General features: G+C 41.4%; 1 protein-coding gene across 1 annotated transcript in view; it reads left to right on the top strand.

Moving 5' to 3' along the window:
- Positions 1-26661, top strand: part of CNTNAP2 (contactin associated protein 2) — a gene marked incomplete at both ends in the record, with an annotated part of 1160915 nt that overhangs the window by 1126408 nt on the left and 7846 nt on the right. Inside the window, one exon of the mRNA XM_082479539.1 lies at positions 15299-15529. Coding sequence (XP_082335665.1) covers positions 15299-15529 — 231 coding nt within the window. The remainder of the gene's footprint in view (positions 1-15298; positions 15530-26661) is intronic.

Raw genomic sequence — 26661 nt, 5'->3', positions numbered from 1 at the left:
AGCGCGAAAGAACCCCCCCCCCCAAAAAAAAAAAAAACAAAACAAATAAACCAAACAAAAAATCCCAACCAACCACCAAAAAAAAAAAAAAAAACACAAAAAAAAAAAACAAAAACAAAAACAAAAACGGTTCTGGTGAGAGAAATGCAAATGGGGTGGCCCCGAGCCGGACCTGCGCCTTTCCCCGTCTCTCCGGGGGCTGCTTGCGGCTGTCAGGGAGGACTTTCTCCCCGCAGCGTGGCAGCGCTGCAGCCGCCCTTGGGGGCCCCGACACCTCCCCGCACAGCGGCGCCCCCGAGGCGGGGGGAGACACCAGCCCGGGAGGCGGGAAAGCAGCCGCCGCCACCGGCTCCACCGCTCCCCCCGCCCACTCCCACGCCAGATCCAGTCCGTGTATTTCCGTCTCCACTCCGCCCGGCGCGGCGCGCCCGCAGCAGGCAGGTCGGGGGTGGCTGCGCTCGGCTCCGCTCCGCGTTTTCCACTCGCTACCCCAAACGCAGCGCTGCCCCACGGCTCCCGGCCGGGCCGCCCCGAGGGCCCGGAGGGCAGGGCCGGGAAGACGGCAGGTAGCCTGGATGCGGGGGCGATGCGGGGAGGGGCGGGGAGGCTTGCCCTGCGAGGCGGGGGACGCGGCAGCCGGCGGGGCTGCTCCTGCCGGGGCACCCCGCGCGGGGCTTGGGGCACTCGTGTGATGAGCCGGCGCCAGTTCTCAGCCTGGAGGCTGGCGGGCGGGCGGGCCGAGGTCTCTGCGGCGTGTGCCGGGTCGCGGGGAGCCCGCCTGCCCCTGCCGCCGCCGGCGTGCTCGGGGCGGGGGGGAGCACCGCTGCCCGCCCCCTGCTAAGGAGACGCCGCTAGCGAGATGGGTGACCTGGGTGACCGTACGGACTTCTGCCAGAACAAAGCTACGATGCGTGCTGCCAGGCATCCGGTCCGCCCGTCTGGTGCTTGGGGGTTGCCGACCTGGCCTTACGTGCTTTATCTCTGCCTGGGGTTCGGCTTAATCGGGGAGCTGGGGGGAAGGGAGAGGGGCAGCTCAAAGGGACGAAGAAGGGCGATCTGGTATAGATCATCTTCTGACGCTGATGCTGCCGCCCACCTGTAAGTTTTTGTTCATTTTTATACGAACTGGTTGTAAAAGAAGCAAGTTAATAAGCAGTCCTGTTAGACATGTCTGCTTCCTGATCCAGCTGATGTGACACTGAGTGATTAATCTAGTACAAGATTTAAGAAAAAAAAAAAAAAACAACAAAAACAGTATTTCTTGTCAGTAGAACATCTTGAACTAACTTAATGTACTGTTTTAATATCTCAATGCTAGAGTAAGAATAACGAAATGCTATGATTCTGATCCTTTTTATATTTATTTTTATTGCAGCTTGATCAAAGGTTTCCTTGTCCCTCCCAATATATCCATTAGGTTTGAGATTAGAAACACCCGATGCTCAGTTTCAGTATTTGGGTGGGAGCACTTGCTACAGTTTGTTAACAAAGCCATTATACAGCAAATGGCATTGTGCCCTTAGACCCTACTCCAAAATACTGTTCCGTGCTTGGAAGTAATAATAATAATGGTACAGCATCTTGGCAGTGCACAGTTTGATTTAGGCCAGCTGGAAGTGCTCAGTTTACACCCTATAATGAGATGCAAAGGTAGTCGAGATGCAAAGGTAGTCACTGAGTTCGTCCTTGCATGTTGCCTGGTCCTGTTCTTCCATCATCCCTCCACACACCCAGCTCTGTGTCTTTTTGTCAAAATGTCTGTTATTATTATCTACTGAATAAGACTGTGGATGAGCAAATCATAGAAATTGCAAAAATATGCATACTGAGGATGCCTGGTATGTAATATTCTGCATCTGATCTGAAAAGCAATAAAGGTCTAGTTAAGCTATACATATTAAATCTGAGATTGGCAGGACTGGAAAAGGAAGTGTGCTTCCTTACTCTTTCTCATGGAGTGAAATTTGTTGGCTGGCATCAAACCACACCTATTTCTTTATCCCCTGTGTATTTGTTGAATGAGGGAGCATTTTTGGTTTCCAGATCACGGTGTAATGCTTTTACATTTCATTCTTTATGGAATCATGGTTTCCCATGCCTGGAAGTGCACTCTCCACTGCTTCTCCACCCTCACCTGGTGGAGAGGGTCTTCTGCGGGGCTTTGCCACTCTTAACTAGCTTCTTTTAAATCAAAGATTGAGACCACTCTTTTTAGGTGATTTAGTTGGTCTACCTGAATATTGATATAGTGCAGTCCTGTCTGTAATGATGGAGGTGTGCAGTGCTTTCCACAACACAAGAAGTTGAGACACTCAATTACCTTGCCGGGCTGCCGCATTAAAATGAGCTGCAGGAGGTTGGTTGTCCCAGAGAGAGTGGTTTAGTACTGGAACTCACTGGCATGGGATGCTGTGGAGGCCAGAAGCATTAATGGTTTCCGAAAAGGTTGGACACATTCATGGGAGACGGTTCTGCCAGTAGCTAAATATAAAAGGCAAGATGCAGCCTTCATCTCAGAAAGGTTTAAAGCCCATGTTTGTGGGAAGCTGAAAAGGTATTCTGGGAGAGGATCGTTTTACACGCTCCATGCTGTTACACTATTTGTGAACCATCTACAGTCAGTCACCTTTTTTTTTTTTTTTTTTTTAAGAGAGAACAATGAACTAGGTAAGTCAATCTATCTAAAGTGGCTGTTAAATTTTTATGATAATTTGACATTGTGCATCAAATAGCAATAGCAGGAGTGAATTTATTGCACATAAGCATGTTCCAGCAGAGGAAATCCAAAAGAGTATTTCACATGTGCATACTTGTAACAAAGAAAAGAAGCAAAAGCCTTTATCATTTCTTGGATCAAACCCACCATTGACTTTGAGATGTAATAGTGACTGTTCAAATATAAATTGTTCAAATAGTGAAGCATACAATACCGGGAAAAAGCATACAAGAAATTGCTTCTAAGAAATGAAATTGATTCTTTTTTCCTGCACCGTCCTACAGTATTTTTCCAGTCGTTAAAATAAATGGTATTTTTCAGTACTACATATGGGTTGGTATTGTCTATACAAAAAGTGGATGTCTTGATCTGAGAAGAAATAAATTCCAAGTAAATAAGTAAAGCAAACAGAATGAAAATGTTGGAAGAAAAATGACCTATGAAGTTATAGCATTCTCATCCTTGCTGGCATGCTGCTTTTCATTTGCTTGCTATTTTCAGGCTTTTGACAACTGAATTAAAATTGCCACTACTTAGAAATGTCATAGTGTGTTCATAATGTGCCAGCATGCATATCTTCTGAAAACTGTCAGTTCCCAAAAAACTTTTATTTATATATTACATTGCACTAAAATCCAGCATTTTAGATGCAATAGCCATGGATTTCTTTTAAATTAAATAAATAAGAAAAATTTTGTGGGACTGATGAAGAAGTTTTATCTTTATGATACTAACATCCCTAATAGTGGTTTCTTAACAAACAGATTGCAGATCCTTACCTTTATAATACAAAAAAAATCCAAACAAAGTTTTAAGAATACTGAAGATTAATATGAGGTGTACATGGTACGTGAATAAAAATTATGTTACTGAAAAATCATTTCCCAGTTTTAGTTTCATACCATGAATCTTCTTCAAATGGTTATTCTAGCTTTTTCAACGTCTCCAAGTAAGATGGTAAGATAAGCAAGGGAGGAGGGAGGCAAGAGAGGGAATTTAACCTATACACTCTTTGATGAGACTGCAGTTTTATTAAGATATTTGAGGCTGGTGATGTAGAACAAACTGTAGTATGAGGACATTTGCAAATAATCATAAAAGGGTACCCATTAAACCACAAAGTAATAATCAGACTGAAATTATATTATTTTAATATAGTTTTAACAAAAGCACAGTATAACTAAATGCACTGGAGTTTGGCCAAGACACATTACATTTCACTACAGGCTGCAAGAGTCTTATTTGATTATTTATTTATTTATTTTCTGGCCTGAGACGCATTTGCTGAGTTATGTTGCAGTCAGCCTCCATAAAACCTAAAAGCACATTTAGGCAAACCATATGAATGAAACTGCATGTCTCTTTTGCATAGTAATGCTACCTCTATGTATTTATTTTACATCCCTCTCTAAGAGTTATGAAAGATGCTGTGAAGATTATTTATCATGAGCATAAATTAGAATAGGTTTATAAATCCTGCTGAAATACAGTGTCCCAACCAATTCTGAGGATGTTTTGTCTGTGATAACAACTTTTATTTTTTCATAGTGTTATCTATGATGATAAAATTACTCAGTTATTTTGCAGTCATTTAGATTTGTGGGTTGGTTTGTGTTTGGTTTTTTTTAAGAAATTTCAGCTGTATAATTTCTTCTCCTCCCCCATCATCTGCTTCCTCTTACTCTGTTAGAGCCTGCCTGCAGACAAAAAGTAGATGAAACATTTAATTCTTCGTTGTGGATGAAACACCTGGTGGTGGCTCTCCTGCTGCTGCCCTCCACCCATGATCCCATTACTCTTGCATCATGTGAAGAGAAGAGAGGATGGGGTAGAAAAAAAGAAATCATTGTTCTTGAAGCTAACGGTGAGATACCTCTTACGCAGTTTTGCCTTGAGAACTGCTGATTTTTGCAGTCTGGGTTGCATCACCGGATACTGAGCACTTTTCTTGTCAGTCAAAAGATTTCCACTAGCCCTCAGGAGGGTTTGCAGTCAAGGTACGTGGTACAGCCTGACTGAACAATATTAGTGTGTCCCGTTCTGTCAGCTCAGGCTATCGTCTCGGTGGATGTCCTTTCTTTTTAGCTCTCCTTACATTTGGGATTCCTGCTTTAAACAACAGGCTGAGCTTTTTACCACTGGTACCCAGGGAGAATGATTAGTTGTCTAGAGGAGAAATAAAATGCTACACAAGTTTATGAAATGACTGTATTACCACTCACAGTTGGTTATAAAGGGTAATGCACGGTGAGGTCACTGTTGCCCCAGACCCATGGGGTTTTTGGTCCTGCTGGCACAGAGCTGACTGTTCACTCCCATTGAGGTTCTGCACCCAGGTGAACGCTTCTTGGGGGCTGCTCTTCAGTGGAAACATTTGGAGACTTCTGCCAAAATCAAGACTTCCAGTTGATGTCTGCATGTTAGGTATCATTCCTTGGCACCAAAAGGGGCTCTATTTCTTCTCTTTTGCCCTGATTTTGCATTGCTCCGTTACCCTTGGGAGAGCTTTCTTTTTTATCAATGGAAATATGCCATATGGTCTGTTCCTCCATTGGTGACCTTTCCAAAGTCATGAGAAGTTCGTGGGATGTTTAAAAAAACTATTTCATTTTATTTTTGTTTTTAAAAGCAATGCACATACCTTTTTGACTTAGATCTCAAAACATCTCAAGTGAGACACATCCCAACTAGAGGGTAGAGGGAATTCTCTGTGTCCTACTAAGAGGCAGGGGTAGAGTTTGGCGTGAGTATCTGAAGTGACGGACTCAAGGTTATACGAGTCAATAGCAAAATGTGAAGAATAATACTTGTTTCCTTGAAAGAGTAATGTTCATTTTTACAGTTGGCATTAGTTTTGTGGGGTTTTACAAGGCAATTAGTAAGAACCTTGAAGCATGTTAATTCCCTTTTTGTTAAAAGGCAGTGTGAATTACAGAATCACAGAATTTCCTAGATTGGAAAAGACCTGTAAGATCATCTAGTCCAATCATTAACCTAACACTGACAAGCCCACCACTAAACCATGTCCCTGAGCACTATATCTACACAACCCTTAAATACCCCCTGGGGGGGGGGACACCGCCACTGCCCTGGGTAATGCATTCCAATGTCTGATGACCCTTTCAGTATAGAAATTCTTCCTAATATCCAATCTAAACTTACCATGGCGCAACTTGAAGCCATTTTGTCTTGTTCTGTCACCTGTTACTTGACAGAACAGGTCGACTCCCACCTTTCCACAACCTCCTTTCAGATAGTTGTAGAGAGCGATAAGGTCTCCTCTCAGCCTCCTTTTCTCCAGGCTAAACTACCCCAGTTCCCTCAGCTACTCATCATAAGATGTGTGCTCCAGACCCCTTGCCAGTTTCATTGCCCTTCTTTGCACATGCTCAAGGGCCTCAATGTCCTTCTTGTGGTGAGGGGCCCAAAACTGAACACAGTACTCGAGATGTGGCCTTGCCAGTGCCGAGTACAGGGGTAAAATCACCTCCCTGGTCCTGCTGGCTACACTATTCCTGATACAGGCTGGGATGCCACTGGCCTTCTTGGCCACCTGGGCACACTGCTGGCTCATGTTCAGCTGGCTATTAATCAACACCCCCAGGTCCCTCTCTGCTGAGCAACTTTCCAGCCACTCCTCTCCAAGCCTGTAGCGTTGGCAAGGGTTGTTGTGGCCAAAGTGTAAGACCCAGCATTTGGCCCTGTTGAAACTCATACAGTTTGCTTTGACCCATCGGTCTAGTTTGTCTAAATCCCTCTGCATGGCCTCCCTACCCTCAGGCAGATCTACACTTCGTAGAGTCATAGAATCATAGGATTGGAAGGGACCTCTGGAGATCATCTAGTCCAACTCCCCTGCCAGAGCAGGGACACCTTAGAGCAGGTTGCACAAGAACGTGTCCAGGCGGGTTTTGAATGTCTCCAGAGATGGAGACTCCACCACCTCCCTGGGCAGCCTGTTCCAGTGCTCTACCACCCTCAAGAATTTCCTCCTCACGTTTAGGTGGAACTTCCTATACTTAAGTTTGTGCCCGTTACTTCTTGCCCTGTCACTGGGCGCCACCAAAAAGAGCCTGGCCCCATCCTCCTGGCACCCACCCTTTAAGTATTTATAAGCATGGATCAGGTCCCCCCTCAACCGTCTTTTTTCCAGACTAAAGAGACCCAATTCCCTCAGTCTTTCTTCATGAGAGGTGTTCCAGTCCCCTAATCATCTTGGTAGCCCTATGCTGCACCCTCTCCAGCAGTTCCCTGTCCTTCTTGAGCTGGGGAGCCCAGAACTGGACACAGTACTCCAGGTGCGGCCTCACCAGGGCAGAGTAGAGGGGGAGGATGACCTCCCTTGACCTGCTGGCCACACTCTTCTTGATGCACCCCAGGATGCCATTGGCCTTCTTGGTCACAAGGGCCCATTGCTGGCTCATGGTCACCCTGTTGTCCACCAGGACTCCCAGGTCTCTTTATACAGAGCTATTCTCCAGCAGGTCAGCCCCCAACCTGTACTGCTGCATGGGGTGCACTTCCACTCAGCTTGGTGTCATCTGCAAATTGACTGAGGGTGGTGAATTCTTGAATAATAACTGTTGTTGGCTACATGTGAAATTCTAAAATGGAAAATTACAGATAATCATACATCCAGTATGAAATCTTGAAACATTCAGTAACTATATGATCAGTACAGGAGAGCAGAAAAAAAAAATTGAACTTGTTATTCTCAAACCCTCTTCATTTGTGGCAACGTGAAACCAGGCTGCTGTCAAATAACATCTCCATTTCATAGCATTCTTCACAGTCCCTTTTTTGACTGAGGAGCTGTAGTCCAGCACTAGTCTTTATTATTTGTGCAATAATGGGACTCTGATAGGAGTACATTTCACATCCTTGATTTACTGTCTCCATTACAGCGTGACCCAAAAGCTGTAACTCTTCTGCCAGGGGCTGGATTTTGGAAGCACTCCAGGCCCACAGTGCAGCTTCCAGGCCAGCTCAGGTTCTCTAATCCTGTGTATTTTTCAGCTGGTTCGATCATTTCCAGCTTGTGTGGAAAGTATCAGGAACGTTTCATAAAAAAATGGCCATTGCTTCGGCAACGCTGATAAAGGTGCCGCTGCATCTGAAACATGCACTGAGCTGTTACAATCTTCCTAAGTAATTTTTCTCTTGCTTGCACTGTGGATAAGGCCATTTCTTAAGTGTCAGACAGCAAATGAAAGCACCATGTGTTTGCTGTGCAACACTATTGGTTGGCACTGCTGGGTTAATGTTATTCCTTTGGTTTCTGGCACAGTGCTTCGTACACCACAAATAGCATCTTCTCCATATTTCAGTGGGTGGTCAGTGAGTTTGTCAGTCTAGACATAAACTGTCTAAACAGAATTATTCCATACAAGCTATAATTTCTTATAAAAGAAAACCATAAAAGTTACGGTAAGTAACATAAAGTTACAAAGAGAAAGTTAAAATAGCCACGGAAAGACCATGTCACACGATAGGACCATACTGTGGGCAGCACCTGAAGGCTCTGGAAAGCAATCAGGTGTGTCTGAAGGTATCTGACCTCAGGATCTGATCAGAGGTCCGGGCAAAGGGGACAGTGAGTCTCACAATATGTGCCAGAAGAGGGAGTGACAAGATGGCTGTCCCAACCCCATGGGGGCTGGAGGCCACCCTGCAGCTTCTCACATTTATTCCATCCCCGCAGGCCACTGGGCATCTTAAGCCTATTAGCGTGACAGGAAGAGGACACGTGGGGAGGCATCCAGATACCGCCTGGCCCTTGCAGACATGTGGGCTGAAAAAGCATGTCTGCTATGTGGGATTTCACTTCTCGCATAAAGACAAATCGATAGTCATTTGCACTTGGATCCTGTGAAGCTCAAGTCCCTGTTCTCAGCAGCCTCTCGCCCCTTCACTGCCCCCAGCATCTCTGTAATAAGTTCTCCATAAATGAACATCTTGTTCCACTGATATGAGTGTCCAGAGAGCGGTGTGCACTAGCTCAGTTTTGAGTAACAGACAAAATAAAGTTCCTGTTGTTTTATACTCAGTTTGTACCACTTACTGAATTTTAATTCAGAGACTTAAATTAAAAGCCAGGGAAGTTTGAGGGCCATGGAAGGTATTTACAGTAGCTTAGTTCAGTGCCTATATGTACCTTGTGGTTTTACATTAGCTGCAGTTCATTAAACAGCATTCTGGGATTTTAGCTTCCTTGCTTTGTACAGCAGGTGTGTAGCGTATCTGATATCACACGTGGTATTTACACAGTTAATTGCTATTAATATGCTTTTTTTGTAGAGATAGCTTCTCTTAGGATAGAGAAGATATAAACAGCCAGTAAGCAAACAGGTGCACAATCTTCATACTGGAGGATATTCATCAGAAGACCCAGGCAATGTGTCAGAACGTAATTTTCCCTTTGTCTGGTGTTATCCCCCTTTTGGGTGTATAGTAGTTGCTTCTGACATGGACTTTGTAGCCCTGTGGCTTTGGTCTAGTAGATATATACCACCCCAAATAGGTTCTTCCTGTGAATGTGTACTGTATGTGATTCAAGCTAATTTATTTATTTTCTCATTTTTTTTACACCACGTCAGTCCTCAAGTATCAGCACGTGTTGGGGTTCAGTGTTGCATTGAACTGCTCCATCTAGGCATCAAATACTGCAAATAAGAGAAAGTGCCTTAGTAATCTCAGTGGACTGTGACTTCTTGAAATCAATAGCTTTCTTTCAGCGGAGTTTAAACTGCTTTCTATTATGTGGAGCCTGACGCGGTAACACAGAGATGCTTAAGTTGCTGATTGGGCTGATCTTTGAGCAGCGGGTAATGTAACAAGATCTCTTTCTAAGTACAGGGGACAAGAAAGCACATGGTGCTTTATTTCGAGAGAAAATCTATCACTGAGGTTTACCCAAAAGCAATTAGTGGTTCATTTAATTGAATCGGCAAATTCACCTGTGCAGTCTGTTAAAATATTATATAGAGATAATTTAGGCTCAATTTAGTACAGCTAGCTGAAGGGTTATAGAGATTTATAACGGATTACCTTCTGTCTACCAGCTGAGTGGATGCTTAATCTTAAGTAGCAGAGCATCCTGGTAGTTCAGCCAGAAATACTGCCCTGTGGCAAAGCTGGACTTCTCCCACTACTGATATGGCTACTCTCCAGAATCATTAAGCTGTTGTATTTCTGGGCGTAAATGGACACATATAAATAGGTTATTGTCCTAAATCCAAACAGCTGGATTTTTCACCATTTTCAAAGCAAAACTCAAATGGTGTCTTGTGTAAATTGTGTAAGAAATAGTCTTTAGTAAATTGAACTGAAAGGGCTTTGGTTGTGCTGCTGAGACTTTCTTTTATTTAAAAGGCATCTTCTGTCACAACCAAAACCATTCCGGTCTATAGTGCTTTTCTTCTCCCTGTCCTGCTATGTGCTACTTCAGGCAGAGCTGTCCTGCTGTCAAAGAAGAAAGAAAAGCTGGATGGCTATAACATATACTGAGAGCCTTGCTGCACTAGAAGTACCCTTAGCTATGCATTATTTCTACTTTGAAGGGCATCACTGGAAAATTCCAAGGGAATTCATAACAGGATATTTATTACATACATTGTTGTGTGTACCCACAAACTGTACTTCAAGTTCTGTTACATTTCCTTCCTAATGGAACATAATTCACAATAAATAGATGCCTTGATCCTCTCTGTATGTATTGAACGCTATGCAAGGTTCAGAATTTATTATAACTTTCTCTATCGATCTGCATTTCAGAGTCCTATAAAGAAAAAAAAATGTACAGATCAGCTAGAACAGAAAAGATATTCAGCAAAGGTGTTCGGCATGTATGTTTAATAAAAACGGGTTTTGTAGGTTTACAAAGACTTGCAGTAGAAGTGTTTCTCTCTTCCCTCACAGCTGACTCGCTCCTCTCCCTCTTTCCAAGGTCAGCGTAATACAGTCTGAGGTTGTCTTTCCACGTGTGGCATGATGGCAAAGTGCTGTGCTGGATTGTATGGCTTTGTGCTGCAGAGCCTTGCGTACTTGAGAATCATTCTAGGATCCTCACATGAGGAGGATTACATAAATAGAAAACATTTGTGTTTCATCTATCAAAAACCTGCTTAGGACTGTGGCACCAAACACATCTTCTTTTTTTCTGCTAATCAGGTTGTCATTTTTCTCTAGTCTTTCTAAGTGATGCTACAAGAACGTATAAAAAATAAATGGTAGAATTAAGCTGAGCTGGACCTTTCCAGCAGTGCTGTAACCTTTTGTGCTATTAGAAGCGCCACAGCCCTTTGAGCTACTCTATAAATCTTTTACTGGTAGATATGGAAAGTAGACAAAGGAGACAGAGAGTAGATAAAAGCTGTATTTGGCAATGTGTCTGTTTCTCCAAGTAGCTCATCAGATGCATGCTAACTAGGTCAACTTTGGTAATGATTTGAACCAAATTATTTACTTGTTTTTCTTATAATAGTGCCTAGGCAGGAGCCCCAACTCTGCATCTACAGGCAGTGTGGTAAGGGCAAAAAGTCTTAAAAAACAGATAACCTAATTACACCAATTAGTATTGATATGTGCCACGTAGACATTTGTTACTTATGCACAGGTCCAGCCACCGTTTTTTCCTCTATACAATTTTTTTTGGCTTGTTTTCCTCTAGATTCATAGAATAATGAATTTCAACTTGTTGTGTACTCATTAATGGTTCCTTGTGTCAAAAGCATGCTTGAAAATAGATGTTCTTTACTTCTTCACCTAGGTGGAAGAAAACTTCTTCAGTAGTAGCACATAATTTTCAATAGATAAATACTACTATTTTTATCACTATGTGGCATGTTTCTGCCATAGCTGTGGGAAATAAGCCCTGAAATCAAAACGAGTAACTGAGGATTGAATTCCTGTATCTTTTTACTGTTAAAGAAATAATAAAACATAAATAACAAATAATTGATGTTAAATATATCTTTGGTGAGTGATAACATACAAGGCATGGGGCAACATCTGTGAAGTTCTTAGTTTGCTGTTCACTAGCTACAGACGTTTTTAAAATGTTGAGTAATCTGGGTAGGCAGTTGCATAATTATTGTGTGAATGTTCAGTGTTAGGGATTTGTATACTGCAGTGCAGCATACAAATAGTCTTCTAATGATGGTCTTCATCTCAAGTCAGCAGGTTATATGGTCTAGGGAACAAATGGTTAAAACCAGCAGAAGTTAAAAAAGGTCTTTAAGTGGTATTTTTGGAAGTCATTCATTACAGAAATGCTTGTGGGTAGGGTGCCAACAGAAGATTGCTGCATCAGATCTGAAAGCAATAATACTAATGTTGCTATTAGGTAATGATAATAATATATGCTCTAATACCTATATGACTTTGCACTAACTCGTATGCTGAAAATTAGAACAATGCTAAGTAGTTGCATTGTATATTCCCCTTTATTTTAAATAATGTGATTGTCACCTTTTCTTTTTCTCTCTCCTTTGTTATAGGGAGAAAATTGAATTTTAGTCATGACAGCAATGGCATATTTCATTATATAATCATTACACTCTCCAGGGATGGGCTTATAGCAGGCTCAAATACACAGGGAAGCAAAGTATAATGGCCTAACATCAGAGAGTATTGGTGTGTTGAGCCCCGTGGGATGCACACAGGAAGGAATGTGTTCACGGTCATAGAAGTCGATCCATCTTCTTTTAGCACTGATGTGATGTGAGCTGCTGGAAAATTTGCATGAGGTGACTTGCACAACCATCATTTGGGGAGTGTTGCAGACCTTCAGCAAGGTGCTGTGTTAGGGGTTTTGGGGTTTTTTTCTTTAATTCTTTCAGGATCTAGTATTCATCACTTATTATTCACGGAGTTAGAGAAGAATGATGCTGAAGCTGCTAAAGTAGCACAATCATATTCATGGATTTTTGTTCTTGTCATTTAGGATTGTGAGTGGGAGGCTATTAGCATTTCTGCATGAAGTTCCACAGAATATATAAAAATATGAATACAAGGTAATCACTAAACTGTTACTGACAGTGGTTACAGTGCTTAAAGAGAAAGGTGTTCTTTTAGTTGTTTCTTAGATTATAAGGATTACTCAAAATTGCAGCTATTCACTGAATATACCATGAATATTTTATAGAAGTAAGAGAACAGTGAATATTGTGGTCAGATAGGGACCTTGTCTGAGCAGTATGGTCTACAAGTAGCATTCAAATGCATGAACTCTGGCTTTTGTACACGTTTTCTACTAACTACAGAAAGTGTGTATGCACATGTGCGTTTTTTTACTTACAGTCAAATTTTTGAAGGAGATGATGCTAACTGCTTGGTCAAGCCACTTTCTTAAAGGAGAGCTGGATGAAAGACCCACGTGACTAATACAACAATTTTAATGCATTTAAGCTAGTCTCTATCTGAGTCCTGAGCATGTTTCCACTTCGTCACAGGTGACAGTCACTGCTCACTGGCAGCTTGTGAAATGTGGTTGTAATGTCGATACAGGCTGGATAAGCACTAGCAGAGAAATGGTGTTCTCAAACAAGAAGGAAAAGTGAAAATGGGGGCAGTGGGGGTAGAACAAATCTATTATTGTACAGTAGATCACATAAGGATCTAACTCTAGTAATTTTCAGATTAGCATCTTCTTTTGTATCCTGATGCTGATGAGGGGGTACTTAAATGTTGTATGCTTATCATTCTAATATGGTTGAAAAGACAGAAAAGGTACAGCTTAGCTCAGTGTCAAAACAGGTGAGTTGTTTTAATTGTGCTCAAGATTTGTCCAGTTTTCTCCACTTCATGTTTAATCTGTAAACCCCAAAAATAAAGTATACTTGAAAAGCCCTGCCTGGTTTGTAGCCTTGAAACTCCTTGTACACATCCCTGATGCACACCCTCAGTACTCTTCAGAATAGCACTGACATATCTATCATGGTAGTTTTTAGGGATCCCAGACAGCAGCCCAGAACTCATATAATTTGGTTTGATTAGAACTGAACACAGACTCATGCCAAAGGTTTGTAATGCATTTTCTACTAATTCTGATTTGATCTTTTTTGGTAGAAAAACTCAAACCCAGATGTGCTTTGGTTCCCAGCTCTTCCCCAAAGTCTTACAATAAAACTCTGTCTCACTTTCTTCTCACACCTCTCAGGAGAACCGTCTCTGTCCCACCTCTATTTTCCTTTCTTTTTTTATGACGTGATCTTGTGATTTATAGCCGTCCTTTTTTATTCCAGAAACACCATTTTTCAAACCCTTGCCATTGTTCCTACCTGAAAAGCTTGTCTTTGAACCACCTGGGGCTGCTCCCTGTTCCCTGTCCCTGGGATATCATCTTGTTTCATGCAGCTCAGTAAGACTGTTTCCAATGACTTCAAGGGCCAGACGTTAACTCCTGTCCCTGCCAACCCAGAGGAAGGCGGTTTGAAGCATCTCGGTGCCTCCAGAGCAATACTCTCTGGTACAGCACAAACACGATGCTGCCATGTTGTCATTTTCATTTACGTTGAGCTGCCGTAGAAGAAAGGAAGCCAAATTCCTCACTGCCGTGTAAATATTACATTAGACACCGCAGCGAGGCTTTGAAATGTTAATACCCTCTCTAACGCCGTCAGCTGACAGAGAGTGCTGGTTTTCTGTTGGTTGTGACTCAGGCTGTCGCAACAAGTCCTGGCAGAAATAAAACAGCCATGAGCGGTCTGCATGTTCCTGAGTAGTAAAGGCATGTGCCACGTTTTATGGCTACCATTTCGGGATTGTTTTAACTGGTGGTTTAGAAGGGAGAAAGCTGCTCAGGCTATTTGAGAGAGCAGTGGCGGAGCCCTGTGCTCTGCTCATGGACGCCAGCCACCAGTTGGCCTGTCAGCCCACAGAAGTGAGGTGCAAAATGGGGGACTTGCGGCACACTCTCAGCCGACATAAGCCCTGCCGTGGAGGTGTGGGACCACGCGCTCTGCTCCTCAGCCTGCAGCAGGAGTGGATGGGCTCCTGCCACCTCTTGACAGTGTGGGGGAAGGCAGGAGGCCAGAGAGGAGTGGTTTTCCACCTCGGGCCAAAGGGACGTGTAGTATCCTAGCGAAGGGACACTTGGTCTCCTGGTGAAGGGGCACTTGGTTTCCTGGTGAGGAGACAAGAGGGGGACTGGATTGAACAGGAGTAGTCCCAGCCCACCGAGAGGGGCTGGAGGGTGATGGGCCAGGGTGAAGGAAGGAGCATCTCTTGCAGCAGCAGCTTCAGGTGGGAGGAGAGACTCTAGCGATGACTATCCCTCTACCTTCTCTTTTGCCACCTCTTCTTGGGGAAGGGACTTTTCCCCTGGCTTTTTGTTCTCTGATGACTCCTTCCCGCCGGCCTTTCATTTTAATGATAGCATAGCAGTGAAACCGAGTCACATCAAGGCCTGGAGGTTTCCATCTGTAATGAAATCTAAAGAAACCTGGCAGGGTCTGACACATTCTCAGTCTCCTGAGAAAGGGACTTGGGAACTGAGCTCTGGGAATCAAGTGTTCAGACCAACTGTGCTTTCCAAAGCAGTGAATGGTTTTGATTGTTTTTTTTTCCCTTAATTTCATGTAGAAATTGGGAAGATTGACCAAGATATATATAAATACAACACCCCAGGATTCACTGGCTGCCTATCGAGGGTACAGTTCAACCAGATTGCTCCACTCAAAGCAGCTCTGAGACCTACCAACGCCTCCTCTCACGTCCACATCCAAGGAGAACTGGTGGAATCCAACTGTGGAGCATCTCCACTCACCATCCCACCAATGTCGGCTGCTACTGACCCGTGGCACTTAGACTCAGGTAAGCTGGGGTGCATGCCGCATTAGCTCGGCGGGGCAGTTCAGAGATGTCCACCCTCCTCTGTAAGGAAAAACAAACTGGAGTGGATGTGATTGATAGGTGACTTTAGGACCATAATCGTACTAGGAAATGCAAAGCTGGAATGACAGAGCTTTGCCATCACTTCTAAATGCAGTTACATGATATTTTCTTTGCGTTTTTTTTAGTAGTCTGCTTTATTTTTCTTTTCCCTAAGTCTTACACTGTGTGAATGTTGAGTTTTGACCTAGCTGCTGTGATAGCGCTTTCTCTGTAGTATTGGTTATGTAGTCAGCAAAAGTTTGCAAGTACAAATAAATAAGGTAAGGTAGCATTTCTTATGCTGTATTCCTAATAAGTGAGTATATTGTAGTCAGCTTCATACAAAAAAAGTAAATCAAATTTTAGTCATAAATATATTTATATAAAGTGCTGATTTGTTTTCTGAGATGTCTGCTTTCCTTAGGCCATGTTTAATGGGAAATCCCATTAGTCATGATGTCATACATCTCATGCTGCAGATGCTCGAAAGCCAAAACAATTTGTTGATGCCAGCAATCTCATCCTGCTTTGTGACTGACAGTCTTTGAAAGTATACATTGTTCCTAACTTTAGAGGTGTTTTTTTCTCTCTTGCTTCTTGAATGTCAGGTAAATACTTAAAAAAAAAATCTGTTCCCTTAATGCTTAAAAAAAAAAAAAACCTCTGATTTATAGGGTCAGGTGTACGCTCACCCCTCTCCTGTATTTTATCCTCATTCTGATTTCATTTGTAGTGGTGTAAATTAGAACCCGTCCTGGCAAAGTTTATGGGTTTACAGTGGTATATAATTAAAATGCTAGAGGAAAACTGGGTCCATAATGACTTTTATACCGATTAGGCTTTGCCTGTTGTGTTTGGGGATGCATCCATCTGCCAGTTTTTATATGAGAGAGGACTCATATATATATATATATCTGTCTGTCTTAGAAATATGTGCCAAGGTCATACCCTTGGGGTTTGGATTTTTTATTTTCTTGTAATGTCAAGGAACTCCTTGCAGCATTTCCTTTCATCTCTTCTATAGTAGAGAAATAGGACAGATGTTTGCAAAGAGAGGCAGATATTCCAGGGCTGAGGGTCCCAAACATTGATACAAGCAATATCATACTCTAAAACCTGTCATTCGCTCCTTGCTGCCACGACATTGTAAAATTTCAGTATGTCTCTTCCCTGTTTATAACATGCAGTCTTGTACTTGAATTTTTTTCATCACAAATGAGTAGTCTCTTTCTTCTCTGAAATTATTAGGTCAGTTTGTACCTGAAGGTTATGTTCTGTGCTTTTCTTTCTATAAAAACACATTTCCTGAAAGATACCTCACTGGCTCGTGTCTCTAAAACGTGTGCCACAAACTTCTTGAGGATGCACTGCTTCTGTGAATCTTATGCAGCTAATGAGTTTTGGTTGTTAATTTTAGTTGGTTTCTTTTTTCTACACTTGCAAGCTAGCAAAAGACTAGGTGGGATTTACGCAAGATATTTGAACTGTTCCTAATAGCTCCTGATATTAAAAGAAGGAGGTCCTGTTTGTTCTTGCCCCATGCTACTACACTTGTCCTTGTGTTGGCTCAGTCTCATCTTGAAAACTTTTGCTGAGTTTATTCAGCTTTGTTGACCTGACAGATTACAAACTTACACATTTTCTTCTGGATTAATTATAGTAGTCGGTCATGGAGCCAGCATGAAGGATATCAGGGAACATACAGCACGCAATGAGGTTGGCTCAAGCTGTCTGTTAACTTCTGCCCAGCAAAAAAAAATCTCAATCTCATTGCCATAGCCAGACTCGACTTGACTGTTTCAAGTTATGGGCAGACAGAGTGCAAGGGACTCACCTTCATTTTTGGTGATGAAAAACTTTAGTAAGACTGGGAGCTAGGGACCTTTCCTCTTGTTGTCTCCAGTGCTCCGCAGCAGTAGAGGGAAAAGATCATATTGCTTTAAAGACTACTAGTGAGGGACTGCTGTACACTGAAGGGAGCAACAATGTCAGGTGAGTTATGGTAGAAAGAAGTTTCACAGCGAGGGAGCAATGTTTCACCAGGGCAGGAGTGAAAGGACCTTCAGGTATGAGTGAACAATTCCTGACTTTCACTCTGGGTGACGTTTCCATGATACAAAGAGGAGGTATCGCAGCAACTCATTTATCCGTATCAGGTAAGAACAACTCAGTCTTTGTAAAAGTACCTCTGGTGGTCTGACACAGCTAGTTCTGTTTCAGTCTCGGAAAAAATATATACTGTAGACTGTGTAACCTCACACACAGATGATCTTGATGACTGGTGAATGAAAATGTTTGGGTTTAGTGTCACTTCGCATTAGCAAATTGGCAGTTTGCACTGAGGATTTTTTTATGTTTCCCAAACCCTACTAGAAGACTTTCTAACGCAAATTTTGTTGCAAGAGTAAATGGAAGAATCGGAGGTATAAGTAATGGATCCCATTGGCTCCAGAGGTGGAATAGTCTCAGTATTCTCAGTGGGAATTTACTTCTTCACTAAACTGGCTGAAGGGGCGAAGACAAAAAGCTCCTTTGAAATTCACAGAAACACTTGTAGTGGTGCTAAAGCAAAAGCTACACACACTCTGCCACAAAGAAAGGGTTGCAAAGAACATGGCTTTGAAAGCAGCAGTTACTATGTACAGTTTCTCATGTTTTCAAACATGTTTTTGTCTGTAATTTTTATTGTTATGTCACCTGTTTCATTTTAAAAAGATCTTAACAAAACATGAGAGTTAAGGTGGGGGGTGGTTTGTAGAGAAAAGAAAAAACAGGGAAAAATGTTGTGGCAAGTATGATACAGTTTAAATCTCGTTCAGTGACATCCTCTACACTCGTCCTGATTCATATTTTGAATTAAGCATAGATTTGTAGCTTTGCTTCTCAAATACTGTGCAATTGAACATTGAGGATTGAAAAATATTGTAGGAGGGGATCAAAGGTAAGTGTCTAAATAGGACAGATACAGCACACAGCAAACGTAATGATCCTTTCACCTCTAAACTGCAGTGCTGGATCAGACCTTACAGATAATTACTAGAAGTTAAGCAGGTTCTGCCTGATGGGTGACCTACATGAAATGTTTGCCTTAAACTCTTTTGTGTAGTTACTGGGTGGACAACTCCTGCTAGCTGCAAAACATTTTGGATGCCCCAACAGAGAGGCTAAAGGGAACATCATAAAGATACACATCAGTCACTTGCAGTTGACCCTTGGAGACAAGTTCAGGGATTTATCAGTAAGAAACCTTGTTGATTTGCTCCCCAGACAAATGGCCATACAGCTTCTCAATTCAGCGTCTTGCACTATTAGCCTTGAATTCACATATATTTCACATTTACAATATCATTTAATTTTAAATTTCTTTGTCATTGTAAAAATACCATTTCCCTCCCTCCCCAGCCCTGGCTGGCATTTTGCCATGCTGCTGGGACATTATCTTAAACCATTATCTTGTTCAGCTTGTGAATATTTTTACAATGCATAGTCTTTTCCTGTTGCTATGGCAATCCTTTCTTGGTGGTGATGAAGCGCAGGAATTCAACAAGTCATTCTTTTCTAGCATGTTACTTTGTGGTGATTGAAAAAAAAAGTCAATAATCAAACCCATGCAGATCATCAATGTAGTTCCCTTCCTGTGTTTTCCTCCCATCTGTATTATCTCAGTTCATGTCAGACAATGCAATTTGCATTGGTTACATCAAAAGTGTGGAAAGGAGGCAAAAAAGAGCCTTATCAAATGACTACATTATTTTTAAATGGCATGTCCTACCTTTACATGTTGTCCAAACCCAGTGAGTTACCTGTCCAGCATACATTTCAAAACAGAAGTTATAACTGCATGCCTTTAACTATATTAGCATGCATTTTAATATCTATTACTGTAGTATATGTAAAAAAAAAGCTAATCGCCAAGTGGTTTTTTAACAAATTAGCTAAGATGTATGTCACTGATAACTGACACCTTGCCCAAACAGCTGTTTATTTTTGTAATAGATAAACTCCCGTACCTAAAATGCCTTGTACTTAAAACCAGAAGATGCATATTATTGGGGTGAGGTTGTTCAGTTTGTGGGTGTTTTTATCTAAGATAAAGGTTCTGCAGTTTATTAATGAAGTTTCACTTCCAAACTTTTCTTATTTATCTAAAAAGGCTAAAAGAAACCTACTGCATTTATGTACCTCTCCATTTTAGGTAAAATGTGCTCCAGCTTGCCAAACTACCCAATCTTGAATCTAGTAAAACCAAGAGATACCAGAAGAGGCAAGGTACATACAACAGTTGAGAAACCATGCTTTAACACCTTTGAGCTGCCATGGAACTATGCAGCTGCAAGATGCATTTATTCTGAGTATGAATAGAATGGCATCTAGAGTATTTAATGCGGGATTTAGTTAAACCCATATTAGCTTCAACATATTAAGAATTAAATGGAGCAGGATTAAATGCTGTATCTGCAATGTTCTTCCAAGTGGTGTGACTTTTTTCTGACTGTACATATTTAAACCCTAAAAGCTGTTTTATTTTTGTCAAAGGTGAAAGGCATTGCCTTTTAAGAATCAACAGCTTACTTTGAAACCTATATTGAGCACATCTGGCAAAAATATTGTACGAAGACATGCACCACTGTCATCAAGATTAAAATGGCTGCCTGCAGGATCAATCCCTTTTTGTTCCAAATTCATACTTTAACAAGTGATGGCAGGAGAAGAGAGGGGGAGGGCTGAATACTGGCCACATAATCCATGCTCACCTAATTGGCCAACTAATTATCTTTGTCAGGCAAAAGATAGCAGTTGATTTCTAGCAGTTGATTTCTGAACTAAGAGAAAGTGTCGCTCGTGTGTTACTGGGGACAAGTGTTGAAAGTCACCTTCCGGATTCAGATGCCATCGGTTGGGTTGCCATCCCACCCTCTGACCAATGGTACCCACATCTCAGAGGGCAGAGCAGCAGCATCTGAGCAGAAGCGGTGTCAGGCATGCACTGCTGTGCCTGAGACAGGAAATAGCTCTTGCCCTTGTCAAGGGCTTGCTAGGAACAGCACAGTGGGAAGGAAGGATCAAAGGCATTACTTGCTGAAGGGTGGAGATTCAGCTCTCAAAATGGTCTTAGGTTACAAATGCACCAACAAAAGGGTCTTCTCCTGGCCACAGACATTGAAAGAGTCCTGTACGAATCCCTGAATCCAACAGCAGGAGGATTAAAGTCAATGGTAACGTGTGACACAGCACTCTCCTCGGGACGGTAGGGGAGCAAGGTCACTTCCCCAGGCTTCCTGCAAGGCCCAAGTGAGTCTGGGCAGGAAGGATGGAAGAGGTGCACCGCCTTTGTTCATGATGCAGCCTTACACATCTAAACTGATCTCCTAGGTGTTGGCAAAATTAGAAATGAATGTGAAGGCAGTTGCTAGAACAAAATTACACTCCTTTTTCAAGCATAGCAAACAGGATTAGTTACCTGTACTGCAATCAGAGAATGATGCCAGAATCTCTCTTTGAAGTTATTGATCACTCGAGGTGGTGGTTTTTTTTTTTAATTAACATAGCATATAAACATTGGGTGGCTCTTTGTCTGCCAGCAGTAGACTTCAATATTTATACTTCCTGTACAAGATCGGGAAGATAACACTTGCAACCTGCCCTGTGGGCCAACAGATTCTTCCACTGCCAGATTTTAGTGCATTTCTGTGATCAAGTTTCCTCTGCAGAGAGTGACCAGCGTTCATCCCTAATTCTCCCAATATAAATATTGTCTCAGCAGTCCATGCCCTTGACCGGAGTTGTTTTCAAGGTGGCATTTTTTTCAGGCAGTTGGGGATTAAGTCTAGCAGAAAGTCATAGCTCAGTTTCTAAGCACCAAGTGTTTCTTGCAGGCAAGACAGTAAGTGGTAAACATTGAGATGTTGAGATGCAACAGTTTCTATTTTTCTCCTCCCCATTGAGCAGCTAACTAGAAAGAGCATCTGTCTGAAATTTGGCACAATCAATGCTTCATCCTTAAAGGGCTTAATTATGGTGCTTGAATTACTGTACGTCTGTCTATTGATTGGGAATAAAAGTGCCTCCCTCAGTCTCATCTTGTTCCTTCGCACAATTATGCATAGCTTTCTCTTATGTTTAAGAATATATAATTTCAGTGTGAAATTTCTGACATTCTGTCTAGTGTATCAGACAGCTGACAGACTGCCAAGTTTGTAAATTCTTCTGGCATTCATTGAGAGACCAGCATTGTAGCTATTTCATGAGCCGTGATTTGAATGTTAATGGTGCTACCTAACATCAAGACACGAAGGTGGTAATATTAAAAATGTTTTAAAAAGAGTGTTTTCCATCCTCTGCAAAGACTATATTTTTTCCACAAGTAGTAACTTTAACTAGGAACATAGGGATGGCATAAATAAGCGAAAAAATGGAATAGAGAAGGAAGCATTTAGATGCCCGAGCACTTAATGCGACTGCCACCTTTTTCCTTTCCTTAGGCTGAAAAGCGTTTCACTTCCCATGCAAGAGGTTATTCTAGATTACAGTCAGGTCACTATGGCTATTAAAGTTTATATTAGATTTAAACTCTCACGTCTGACCCATTCCTCATCCCCAATCCAAGCCTTTCTTTTTTCATAAGTGTATGAATGTTAAAAGTGCAGAACCTGATCTCTCTGTGAGAAGCCCCTTCTTCCAATGACTTCAATAAATAGAGTCCATGTCTTTTTTTTCCTTATTTTTTGTAGCTGTCATAAGTTCACAGACTTGTTTGGTATTCTTGTTTGTTGGGTTGGATTTTTTATTTTCATTTTTTTGTTTCTTTCAAGTATTCCCTATGGGTCTGTTATCAGCGATTAGCTATATACAGCTAGGCTTTGATCAGCACTTAACTCTACTGTTCCTTTGAGAGCACCAAAGTGTTTCATATTCTACATTAATTATAAAAGGAAGTATTTGTGTGTCTTCCTTAACAGGTGAAATGTAAGCGCCGCTCATAAAATTTTCATGACAGTGATAGCTTAGGCCAGCATGACTAATACGCTAGCAGTTCTTGTCTGGAGTCATACTGAGACCCAGTGCCGGACAGAACTTATGACCAAGAATTAAAAGACAGATGAGTTTAGGTCTTTGATGGATGGTGGTGCTCTAATGTGCTGCAAATCAATTGAAAATTCAGCAGAGCAAATGTTAAAAATACTAATTCTGAGACAAAACTTGCTCAAGTTCAAACTGCAGATAAACACAGTCCAAAAGTGATCCTAGATGTCTAATCTCCTTTCAAAAATAAGGAATAAAATTCTGCAGTACACAAGTACCAATTTGAAATTTAAAAAGTGGTTTGGTCTTGTCTTCCCACTACTTTGTATCATTACTTGCTTCTGTGCAAAAGAAAGTGTAAAAGGGACTATTGGTAAATGACCATACAGAGGGGGAAGCAGGGGAGCACCATCTAATACCTCCCAGCCGACAGTGCAGGAATGTGTTCCTTGTTTTTTGTATTTCATTCAGGATTGATATGGGGGAGTTAAAGCTGCAAGGATGGGTCTCCTAATAAGGCACAAGTTTTTCTGTCCCTTTGCTAGGAAAATTGCTTTTCAAGACCGAAAGAAAGAATATTGTACTGCCCTCACAGAGCAAGCCATTCATAAAACTCCATTTACTCCCCTACATAAGAGTATGGACAGCAAAGTTTGCCTGCAGAATGAAATTAAAAGACTAATAACACAGCCGATTCAGAAACAACTATCTTGACTGATTGGGTTGTCGACTCTGGTGTCTAGCAGTGAGAATTTGCATTGTCCCAGTTCATTGATCATGGAATTTTCAGTGAATTTTCCCCCAAAGCTGCCATTTTTCTTTGTTGGCATTTGTCATTGCTCACTCCAAAATTCATGCTTTTGTAACAGAAACATTCAACTACTCTTTCTTCTATAATCCCCACTTACTTTCCCACACTGTCCCAGGCGTTGGCATACAGAAGGGCTGTTCAGAGGACAATGTTTTGATTAAGCCATTATTTCAGAGGTTTTTTTAATTTATACTCATTTCACATTGGAATAAAAAGAGATGATTTGAGAACTTTCACACCAATAAATGTAAAAACGGAGGTTTTGTGCTTTCCGTCATCTCTCTGCATGTCTCTCTCTCTCATCAGAACTCACCAGTTAACTGTCAGTAAAAACACTGGAGAGTCAGTGAAAAACTCATTGGAAAACAAAAGTGCAACCCTTCAAAATGTTTTTGATCTAACAGAACATACCTGACAACAAAACTTAGTTTAAGTAATTAGTCCAAACAGAACTAATGTGTTGGAGGACTTTTTTGTCGTCTATGAAGGGTTTTTTTTTCTGGTTTTGTTTCCTCCCCATCCCTCCCAGCCAAGAAGGCTGCAAAGGATTGAAGAAATTAATGGATTTTGATCCAATGTTGAGAATTTCACATTCCAAATAATTTTCATTATTGGCAACAGAGGGAAAATGACATTTTTAAAGTTAAAAGCCCTAATCTTTCCTCTAAGTTGCATGTCTGTTCTGGTAGTTTCAGAATTGCTATGTGGTTGTACTTTTTCCAGTATTCTGCACCAAAAAAAAATTATTAAATCTGTGACTGTGAAGACTTCTATTTCCATAAAGACAGAAAAATGGTTCATATTAGGGATATACTTGTAACCCTCTAACACTACAGTTGAGGCATCACTAAAAGTTCAGTGAGTAATGATTAACATAGCACGCTAGAATTAAAATGACCTTTTACAAACAATATGGTTAATAATTTCTTTTCAATATTTTGTGATTGGGTAAGTGTGGGTATTTTTTTTTTAACTTGGGAGTGTTTAATATTAAAAATAACTTCACATAAATTCTCTGTTCCATACTTAAGCTGATGTCAGTGGGACTTTAAGTAAACTCTGTTAACAGAGTTTAAAGTTAAACAGTTCTCCCTCAGAATCTGCTCTTAAATGCCTAGAAAAGTAGGAGTAGGGATAGTTTTTCTCCTTTCTCTGTTTTCAGCTTGAAGAAGTAGGAAAAAAATAGATGTATTAATTTAAAAAAAAAAAATAGGAACTTTCAATACAAAATTTGACCTGGCAGGATATAAAAAAAAAGCATTTTTAATAGTGCTTCAGATTTTTTTCTTCTTTTTCTGAATTGCTGTAGTTTACTTGTCATGGGAGCTCTTCACAGAGCCACAGTCAGGAGGAGAGCCATAGGTGGGACAGGCACGAGCAGTGGGATGAGTGAGAAAGGGCAACTGAAGTCTACAGGCTGTGATGTTCACCTTTGATGTAGGGCTGTGTAATGGAGTTGTTTACTCCTGCTCCATCATTTCTCTGTGTGTGTTTAGAGTTTCTCTTGTAATCCAGTCCCTTCAGGAAGGTGAATGCAATTGTGACTGCACATTAGTTTCTACTATCAAGAGTCAAGCAATTAGTTTCTGTACTTACAGTCTGTAATAAGGAGTGCTCTGTAATTTAGAACCGTAGCAGTGCCATCTCACCCGAGCAGCAAAGTTGACATAACTTGAAAGAACGAAGCCAGGGAGCTTGCTTTTGTTTTCCTCTGTGTTATGATCCTGTGGAGAAATAGATTGGTGAATGTGTCCAGTGCTTTCTCAAAATCCTAAGGTGTCAGCGAGTGTTTCCTCTCTTTGCAACCTCAATTCTTGGATGCCTGGCTGCAAAACAGAATTAAGAAGTGATAGTTCACATCTTTGCTTTTATTTTGTTCTCTCACTGTTCTTTTAATGAATGTCTTGATTAATGGGGGTTTTACCTTGTGATCATCAGATCCAGTTGTTACGGTTGCTTCTCTAGTTCATATTTATGTGAAAACCCAGCTGGTCTTAATAATGGGAGAATGCCTCTTAAAATTGTGGACATGTGTAAAGCTGAAAGGTGACAGGAGCCTTGCAACACGTGTTAGTTCTAGACTGAACAAACTCAATTTCCAGCATTTCACAGGTTTCATCCATTGTTTGTTTTAGACCTGTGATCATTCCCACCCTTCTGTTTTTGGAGCAAAACTAAACTGTATCTTCTGAAGAGCAAGGAGGGTGGTGAAGGGTCTAGAGATTAAGTCCTATGAGGAGCAGCTTAGGTAACTGGGGTTATTTATTCTGGAGAAAAGGAGATTCGGGGGAGACCTTATTGCTTTCTACAACTACCTGAAAGGAGGTTGCAGCGAGGTGGGTGTCAGTCTCTTCTCCCAAGTAGCAGGTGGTAGGACAAGACAAGCGGCCTCAAGTTGTGCCAGGGAGGTTAGATTGGATATTACAAAAAAATTCTTCACTGAAAGGGTTATCAAGCAATGGAATAGGCTGCCCAGGGAAGTGGTTGAGTCACCATCTCTGCAGACATTTAAAAGATGTGTCAATGTGGCACTTAGGGACATGTTTTAGTGGTTTTGGCAATGTTAGATTTACAGTTGGACGCAATGATCTTAAAGGTCTTTTCCAACCTAAATGATTCTATGATTCCTTTGTAGCATGGTGTATTTTAACTAAGACTTGCCTACTCAGTAAAAAAGTTCAGTTAAAAAAATTGCTTCCAATGGCTTATATGTAATACTCCTGGTAGTGTATGTCAAAATGAGATTTGCCTTTGTACTTCTCAGTACTGCTCTCTAGTTGAAAAGTCTCCCTGTTTGGTTTTGGTTTTCCCCTTGCCTTTACTGAATCGCCTTTTGCTCATTTATCTTCCCACACCCACTTTCTGGACCACTTTTCTGCTTTAACAAGGTCATTTTCATTTCAATTTTGTGAATTTGCAAAAGGCTTTTATGTAGAATCCATTGTGAAAATTCTGCCTCTGAAAATGGCAGATGCAAAATCACACCTACTATAATGAAGCAAAATTATCATTCACTCTCTTAAATCAACCACATCTGTCATCTTTAATGTCTAATCCTAATTATTGTCTGTTTATCCTGTCCCATCTCCCATTTCCATTCAGTGAGTGCTGCTGTATTGGAGCTGGCTGTGGCAATGACCATGCTGAATGTGCTAGATGACAGCAGATCTCCTACCGCATTTTTGTGGTCATCTGAAATTTCAAATGTCATTAAAATGATAGCCAAAACATGGATTTT

The sequence above is a fragment of the Vanellus vanellus genome (genome assembly GCF_965231255.1).
Source record: "Vanellus vanellus genome assembly, chromosome: 2".
In the NCBI taxonomy this organism is placed as follows: domain Eukaryota; kingdom Metazoa; phylum Chordata; class Aves; order Charadriiformes; family Charadriidae; genus Vanellus; species Vanellus vanellus.
The sequence above is the reverse complement of the archived record's forward strand: the minus strand, read 5'-3'. Positions and strand labels throughout refer to the sequence as shown.